Source organism: Peromyscus eremicus, chromosome X (genome assembly GCF_949786415.1).
Source record: "Peromyscus eremicus chromosome X, PerEre_H2_v1, whole genome shotgun sequence".
Lineage (NCBI taxonomy): Eukaryota > Metazoa > Chordata > Mammalia > Rodentia > Cricetidae > Peromyscus > Peromyscus eremicus.
In genome coordinates, this window is record NC_081439.1 from 89,682,284 (window position 1) to 89,691,144 (window position 8,861).

The following is an 8,861-nucleotide window of genomic DNA, read 5'->3' on the forward strand; positions in this document are numbered from 1 at the left end:
ACCTTCAGCAGTTAGGCTCCAACAAAAGCTTGAGGGTGATTTGGGGGTGTACTTTCTGTTTACTTGTCGCTGAAAGGCTGATTACCTGATTATAAGTTCTTGGAAATGGAATTATGACTTGTAAATACATAGTTATGATAGTAGTGGTCTCTCTCTCTCTCTCTCTCTCTCTCTCTCTCTCTCTCTCTCTCTCTCTGTCTCTCTCTCTGTCTCTCTCTCTGTCTCTCTCTCTCTCTCTGTGTGTGTGTGTGTATGTGTGTGTGTGTGTGTGTGTGTGTGTGTGTGTGTTGGAGAGGAGCCTCACAATTTAAAGGACTTTGGAATTGAGTGCTTTGCAAGTCAGAGTATCCTTTTGTTGTTTTAGTGATCGCTCTCGTGGTGTGTCTGTGCTGCAACTGTGAGTTTTTGTACGGCAAGTTTTCTATAGCAAGGAGAGAAGGAGGAGGTAGGGAGCTACACCTGCACTAAATGGGGAGCTTGTAAGGTAACTGTTGTGATCAGTCCCCAACTTGTTATGCCTGATCAAGCACAGTGGGCAAAGATGAAATCACAAAAGCATTCCAGAGCACAAGCAAAGCAAAAATGTTCACTAAACTGACCACTGGAATGAAAACTGCTGGGAACTGTCCCTTCACAGGGAAAGAGGCATATTCTTCCAAAGAGAGAAGGCAGGGCATGCTAGAGGGGTATCATCTGCAAACATTTCTCGAGAATCTGTCAAGACAATATTATGAAATTCTGGACAAGGTTCACTAGATTTGACTCTTACACTTCTCTTCCCTCAGCAAATTAGGACTTGAAACCCCCAAACCTCCACTGCTCAGGGTGGGCTGCCCCTGGAGTCCTGTCTTCTTCCTCCAGCCTTCTTATCTTGCTTTCCTTGATTTCCCAGAAGACACATCAATTAAATGTCTTAAATGCTTTTTAAACGTTTGAAACAATATTCATATCCATAATCAAGATGCCTCTAGAGAGGTGGGGTGGGGGGTAAAAGAAGAAAGGAAGCACAACAAAAGTGACTTGCCTTCCCCTACCAGTGATAGAGAAAAGGAACACTCACGGTTTCTCACAGTTTATCCTGTGTAAAAACAAAAACAGATCAACACAAAAACACTTTCCACAGCAAACACTGTCTTTTGTTTACCTGGGGTTTGGGATTATCTATGCACTCTCTCACCAATCAGCTGACAACTGAGAGTTAACCTTTTGGGGAAATCACAGCAAACTAGGCAAGCAATGACTGTTTTTGAGAAAGTGACTATGATAATAGTTGGCGTGTTGCTGCTAAACTTCCTGTGCCCTCATTCAACCCTTGCACTTAGATTGCGCACTTGCAGAAAAGCAGCTTTAGTTGTAGGCTTGAAAGTTAGTTGATGGAATTCACTTTCGGAAGAACTTAGGGAAGTGAAAAGCACCTTCATGCTGTGGGTCTTTAAGTTTCTAACTGCTCCTAAGAAATAAATCCAATGTTTAACAATTGGCTCTGTCAGATAAATTTATGGGTTAGATAAAAGCTGATGTTTTCGCAAAGACCGAAAAGGTACCATGTGAAAAATGAAAACTGAATTCTACTCTCTCTAATAACACTAGTAAATGAACTATGATCTCACTTATCGCTAACATCGTAGCAAGTAACGCATAACTCACTCATTAGACAAATTCCATTAACTTCAGGAATTTGAATTATAAATTCACCAACCTCTTTTCGGAGAGTGATCACTTCTTGTAGTCACGTCTGGCAAAGTCCATTCTTACGTAAATGTCGTTGTCTTCGTCGTCGTTGTCCTCAGAATCCGCTCTCTCTGGGCGTCTCAGCACCTGTCGCTGGCGAGGTGGCGGTGGTGGAGCGGCAGCGCGGGCCGCCAGGTCCTCACCTCTGGCAGCTTGGTTAAGAGCTCCAAGATTCCAGCCTGCGGCAATGTCCTGGACCCCTCTTACAGCCTGGGCACCGAGAACATTAGCAACAGGTTGGAACCAGCGAACAGAGGCGGAGTCAAATCCGACAGTGGCCTGGAAGCCGGCAAAGACAGCGCCAAAGCCGGGGGCCGCCGCTAGCGCAGAGACCACAGCTAATGCCCGGCTCACTGCCAAGAGGGGCGCCCCAGCTGGAACAGCAACCCGGGCAGAAGCGGCGGGAAAGTCTCTGTCCAAGCTGTCAGTCGGGAAAGCAGAGACAGCGGCTCGGGTGTTGGCAAATACGCTTTGGGAACGGCTTTGCTGGCGTCTTCTCTCCTGCACTTCCTCCTGCAGCAGCCTAGCTACAGGTGGCCGTTCAGAGAATGGACCGGCAGAGAGAGAAACGTTCATACAGCACTCGGAAAATGGGTCGACTACACAGATTTGACCGGTTTGAGCATCATAGCGAATGGTAGTGTCAGCAAAAGGCACGACTGGTCTCATGGCTGGGTTGAAAATTACTTCAATGTATTCACCCTCTTCCATAATACTACCTGTAGCATTGCCTGGGAAAAGACGAAAGGGCCACCTAGCACCGGCCAGATAGATGGTGTTGGCACCTGGTAGAGCTCTTAAAAGATCTGAAAGACGGATTGCTGGATTTGAAAAGGGCACCCCGATTTCAATATTCAGGTAGCTAGAAAAAGCTGTGCATCTGGAGTCAGCAATTAAGCCCCATGGATCTGGCAGTCCTTGAGCAGGGGGAGCTGGCACATGGCGCTCTCTCTTAATGAAGTCAATGTTGATATAGTCACGAGAGCTGTCAGCTCCTCTCTGCTCCTGTGTGGGCTCTACTGGATTGGGATTGATTTTATTTCCTTTTGCAATAAAAGAAAGTCTGTTAGGTCTCTTAGCCTTGTTCTCTGGGGGCTCATCATCTGAAGGCTTTGCAGGTGACCCCCTATCTCCAGGTTTTGAGAATGACCCCTCAGTGGAAGGCTTTGAAGCCACATCTTTGGTGCCCTGGCTGAAGGAGGCTTCTTTGTCTAGACCCCTCCCCAGGAATTTCCCAGGCAACATCGGAACATACTCACTATGGTCGCTCTGTCCCAAGGGTGAACTCTGAAAAGGACTTGGCAGAGAGAAGTAAGAGCTCCAACTTTTGGAGGAAGAGCCTCCCTGATGATTGGGGGGATTTTTAGGAATTGCACCTGCTCCAGGAGCCATAAACATGTAGTCACTGTCACTGTCATTGTCCTTAGAGTCATCCTCTTTATTAGTATCTGGTGCTTTTGGAGGACTTGGTGCAGGTGGTGGTGGGCTCACTCTGGGAAACATCATCATGTACCCTCTGGAGTCTTCAAAGGGTGACCTAGAGTGGCGCTTCTTTGAAGCAGAGGAATTTTGAGGAGCCATTGGCATATAGTCACTGGAACATGCAAGAGGAGCGGCCACCCCTGGCCTCATTGGCACATATGGGTCATCCTCATCTTCATCGAAAGCTCTGGCTCTGTGTGGTCCCCGGGTTGCACTTTCTGAGCTCTCCATATCTCTCATCTCTTTGGCCTCTTTGCGTTCTTTCGTGGCTCCCCTGTCAGCACAGAAATAAAGTCGGAATCTTCCTCCAGACTTCCCTTTTCCACCAGCTGCTCCAGCTGTTGGTGGTGGAGGTGGCGGTGGAGGCAGCATTTGCTGTTGCTTACTTTGAGTGAATTTACTAAAGTATGATCTCTTCTTCAGAGATTTTCCACGGTCACCATCATTGGCGTTCTTTCCACTTCCTGAGCCCTTGCCTCCTCCTGAGTTCTTGCCACCACCTGAGCCATGACCATCTCCAGGTCCCTGGCCACCACCTGAGCCATGGCCACCTCCAGGCCTCTGGCCTCCACCTGAGCCATGGCCACCTGCCGTGCCCTGGCTATTTCCTGAGCACTGGTTTCCTCCAGCACCCTGACCTCCTGAACCCTGGCCTCCTGAGCCTTGGCCGCCTGCAGATCCCTGCCTGCCACCTGAGCACTGGTTTCCTCCTGAGCTCTGGCTACTGGTGCCTTGGCCACTTGAGCCCTGTCCACCTCCTGAGCCCCGGCCATTTCCTGAGCCCCAGTTGTTCATGGGCATGTAATCACCTCCGTTCCCTTCCTCACTTTCCTTGTCTTTTTCTTCAGAGTTGCCAGAGCTGGAGCCCGAGGCTTCACAAGCTCTGTCGTTGAAGTCTTCTTCAGGGTGTGAGACATGTACACGGGGGCTAGGAGCCACCGGGCGGAAAAAGCTGGGTGGTACTGAAACCGCTCTCCTGGACCTGCGGGCTCTGGGCAGGTGGCCCCTTCCTCTCCTGGAGGGAGGTAGAGGCTCGTTGGGTATGAGGCGCCTGGTAAACAGCATCTCCTCTTCCCTATTACCGATAGCCCTGAGGTGGCAAAATTGCTCAAAGCGGGCTCTTCGGAGCCAGCCGCCGGGCTCCAGCGGGAGCAAGCCTAGGTGCCTCCTAGTGGACAGCAGGGTTAACAGGTGGGCGCCAACACTGATGCTGTAGCTGCGGCATCGGGCTCTGTATTCGTCTGCGCACAAGGCTCTCATTTTCTCCAAAAACAACTCATGCATATTTTGGGCCACCACACTATCATCTACCTGCATCCACAGCTCCCCTGGACCGATGACGGTGGACCTGCCGACTTCCAAGAAGAAGTACTGCTCTGAGTGCCCACAGCGACGAATGCTCAGGAGCTGGACGACCACACTGGCCACTTCAGTATTGAGCCTTACAAACACGACCTCTTCGTCGGTAAGACACAGCCGGAACACGCCGCTCAGCTCTTTTCTGTGCCCCAGCCCCCTGGGTTTCACTACTACCTGCCACACATCTTTGTAGAAGCGTGGCTCCGCCGCCGCTGCTGCCGCCAGGGCCCCCGGCTCTCCGTCCGGCTGCGCGCCTAGCGTGCCGCAGCGGCGGCGCTTGCTCTCGAGGATGAGGCGGCTGAGGAGCAAGTACCAGCTTTCTTGTTCCGACTCGTTCTCGGCTACCATCGCGAAGTATTCGTCCTGGGTGAAAAGGGCAATGAGGTGTCGGTACCGGGCATCAGCTCGTTGGCTCACGGAGAAGCACTGGTACAGGATGATCACGCGCCTTGGTGGGATGAGCGCGGGGACCGCAGCACCGGAGGCGGCTGCCTCTGCCGCAGCCGCCGCGGCGCGGACACTGTGCCGGAACTTCCTGGCATTTTCGTAGTATTCGAGCCGAGCCGGTGCGTCTTCAGTCTCGAGTTTGAGCACGAAGTAACGCCTGTGCCCATGCTTCTGTTTCCTCAGGTAGCCGCGTTTGCAGACTTCATCCCCGACGGGGAGGTCCTCCTCTTCGGACTCGGAGTCTGACCGGGAGCCAGTGGCCGTGGGGAGCCACATGGCTCCCGGACAGGACGGCCCGGTCCCAATGAGTGCGGTCGGGGTTCCGGAGGAAAGAAGCGGGGTGGTCGCCACTGCTGCTAGAGCTGCGGAGGCTGCTGCTGCTGCAGCTCTCAGTCTCCTTAGTGCTCGGTCGCCAGCGAAGGAGCAACTCGCCATGGTGATGCACGGTGGTTTTAAGGTGAGCGGAGGGAAGGGGGGGCTCGAGAAGGCAGGGCTGGGGGAGGAGGCGGTCCCCCCCCCCGCGTCTGCCCGCCCCAGACCCCTCCCGCCCTCGTCCCCGCCCACTTTACTGGGCTCACAGCGGCGGGCAAAACAACACGTGACTGTCGCCTCACGCGGAGGCCCGCTCCAGATCCAGCTGCCCAAGCAGTGGAGGGGCGCAAGCGGCCACCATTAGAGGTGTGCAAGGGAGGGGGTCCGGGGGCAATGGAGGCAGAGCCATCTTCAAATTGGTAGAGATTCTTTGGATGAATCTCAGAGCCTTTGGTCCAAGACAGAACCGACGGGAGGGGGCGGGGCTCTCTAGCCACACCAAGCCTAGTCCAGAGTCCCAGAAGGTGGGGTAGGGGGTGCATGTGAGGAGTGGAGGACAGGGTGGTCCCCAACTGGGCCAGGATAGGGCGCCACCGCCCACATTCAATAGGCTGCAGGGGGCTAGAAGTGGTGGGAGATGGGGCTGGCATAGCGAGGGATGGTTTGTTTGTTTATTTAGGAAGCGGGGACCAGGTGAAACCTTTACAAGGTTCTGATTGGTTAGGATACGAGCCAATGGGAGGGTCCAGCAAGGGGGTGGCCCTGAATTCATTAGTTTAATGGAAGGGGGGGTTGCGCTGAGGGATGAGGGGGCGTGGCTGGGGTCCCAGAGTAGGCTTCTCAATCCGGTTGTCTCTGGATCAGGCGATAAACAACCCTCGGAAAATAGCTGTTAATGGTGGTGATAAATTCCTGCAAATCCCAGAGCCACGGTGACCCCTCTGCCCGGAGACCTCTCTCTTTTCTTTCTATATAGCTCACATACATTTTCCGCTCCGATCGCAGTCTGCTCTAGTCCCTCCCGCCTCTCACCATGAGCTGTGCTTCTTAGCAGAAAGTGTCAATAATCTCTGGAAACGTATTAAAGACCTGCTGCACACCAAGCTGCACATGCTTCCTCGCCTGCTCCACCCCTGACAAAAGCCAGCGCCTCTTAAGACTCAGGAATAACAGCTGTGCCTTCAAAATTAACGCAATCTGCACACACAGTGTATTTCTAGGCCACGAAACACAGGTTCGCTAGAGGTGATGTTTCTATTTGATTGATGACGACTATGAAAGTGCAATTTTGGGGGCCTGTGAAATATACAGCCATGTTGGAAAAAGCCGGACTTGATTCCTACCGAAAAACAGTGTTGAGCTGTCTTGCTATTTTCTCGAGGGCGGTGCTTTGAACGGTGCCTTTTAAGGAATTAACAAATACTAACTTTCTTTTCCCTTGAAGGAGACTGAAAAACTTTACGAAAAAGAAAAGCTCCTATCTAGAACAAAGGACTGTGCTGAATATATGCCCTCGAATAGATTTTACAACCTTCACTTCAAGAAGGTCTTTGCTTCATTCCAGTTTACAAATTGACTTCACACACAAAAAAGAACCCACTGCCTCCCTTCTTGTTGGAGAATGTGCCGGAGTGTAAGGTGTAAGTTTAATCTCCTGAAAACTGTCTCTTTGCTCCTCTTTCCTCTCCTCCTCTGCTCTCCTCTGCTCTGCTCTCCTCTCCGCTTCCTTCCTCTCCTCGCCTCTCCTCTCCTCTGCTCTTTTTTCCTCTCCTCTCCTCCCCTCCCCTCTTCTCCTCTTTGGGGTGTCTCTGTCTCTCTCATTTCAGATTCGTAAGGATGGAGACAGGTTGAGATGTTGTTAAAGTATCAAGAAGTGACTGCATGTGAAAAGAGGGTTGGTGGAACAAATAGTATTTTTCTTTCACAGAATGTAATGTCAGTTCACCCTCGTCCTGAAGTAGATATTGCAAAGGGTAATATTTATAAATCCAACAGCAAATTAGGCAGAGATACATCACAAAAAAAATAGACTCCATCTCCTTTTAAGAATTCTCTTTGTTAGCAACACGAGAGATATATTAAAATAGATAGCACCTTTGTGATGTTCAGGTTGGGGAGGGGCAAAGACTAGGAACAATCATTAACATGTCTTTTGCTTCCAGCAGTTTATAAATCGAGAGAATTCACAGGTGCTAGAAACAACTGTGGGTTTGGGAACGGGCTGGAGGCAGGATGAATAGGGGCTGGAAACAGGATAAATGTGAATGAACTGACGTTGCTACCCACAGGTTTCAGCTGCTTAGTCACATATGTACAAAATTCAGTGCACTTAGAATCAAAACAATCACAGATACATTAATTTGAACTTCTTAGGATATTTTATAACTTTCTAAATGCACGGTTTTTGCTTCTAATAGAATTGTAAAAAGGCAATGTATATGAAAATACTGTAACATAAAAATTTTAAATATATCAGATACATTACAGTGCTTGTTAAATAAAATTTGGAAAATACTGAACAGATTCAAGAATGCTTGTGACTCTACCACCTACGTATATAGAGTTTCTATATAGACTTATTATATGTATATTATATATAGAATTTGGTATCTTGTTCTTTTCATTCAGCATTATATGGTAATGCTATCCCATATTTCTATGAATCAGACTAAACATCATTTAAGAAGTGGTATAATATCCCACACAATTGTGATAAAACAATATATTCTCAGTTCTAATGTATATTATTGTAACTAATCATTTTTCAGTATCATAAATAATACTGCCATGAATATCTTCAATCTCTGGCTTTAAATGTTTAAAACATTACCTTTGCAAACTGAAGACTAGAATTACTGAATATTTCATATATTATTTTTTAAATATTACATCACTTTACCCTGCCACCACGTCATTTGTGGTCATTAGATAGTCTTAGTTAAAAAAAAAAAACCTGATAAACAAAATGCTATCCCACTGTTATAATTTTAATTTTTGTTTGACAGTAAAGTAAAATGTCTATATGTATGTCTACCCACTATGTATTGTCTTCTATAAAGTATCATTTTAAATCCTTTGCTTTATCTGTCAGATTCTTATTTTATGTATTGACTTCTTTACATAATAAAGATTTTTAAATTTTGTCATATTTGTTACATTTTTTTCTCAGCTGATGATTTTTAAAATCACATTAAACTTGATTCTCTTCTAGTCTAAGGAGAGTTGTAAATTTTTGTCACCATGTTTTGTAGTGCTCTCAGGATCATTTGTAATCATCTCTTTAGGAGATCATATATCTGACCGTGGATGCTTTTTGAAAGGAAAAGCCAATTTGGTTTCCATGTTAACTATTAGAGAGAATCTACACTAGATCAATTTTATATAACATTCTGAAACAATATGATGGTATTCTCTAGTGTGAGGGGAAATCAATGTATTTTTTTAAAAAAACAAAGGAAGAGTAGAAATAATTTTTGAACAACCAATGAAAAGTTAACTGTGCTGATCACTTTGTGCTCGAGGTATATCAT

The 8,861-nt window shown here is 48.0% G+C and overlaps 1 protein-coding gene across 1 annotated transcript; it reads right to left on the reverse strand.

Moving 5' to 3' along the window:
- Nucleotides 1–1,716: 1,716 nt before the first annotated feature.
- On the reverse strand, nucleotides 1,717–5,454 carry Irs4 (insulin receptor substrate 4). Its single transcript, XM_059251332.1, has 2 exons — nucleotides 3,903–5,454; nucleotides 1,717–3,869 (listed from the first exon to the last, which is right to left on the reverse strand). Exons 1-2 carry the CDS (start codon nucleotides 5,452–5,454, stop codon nucleotides 1,717–1,719), a joined length of 3,705 nt encoding a protein of 1,234 aa, XP_059107315.1.
- Nucleotides 5,455–8,861: the final 3,407 nt, after the last annotated feature.

What these genes read in the sequence shown, in the direction of transcription:
- Irs4 (XM_059251332.1), bottom strand. Translation starts at nt 5,454, where the DNA reads ATGGCGAGTTGCTCCTTCGCTGGCGACCGAGCACTAAGGAGACTGAGA. An exon ending in AGGAAACCAGTGCTCAGGTG is followed by an intron (nt 3,870 to 3,902) that starts GCAGGCAGGGAT and finishes GCCAAGGCTCAG; the next exon opens with GAGGCCAGGGTTCAGGAGGT.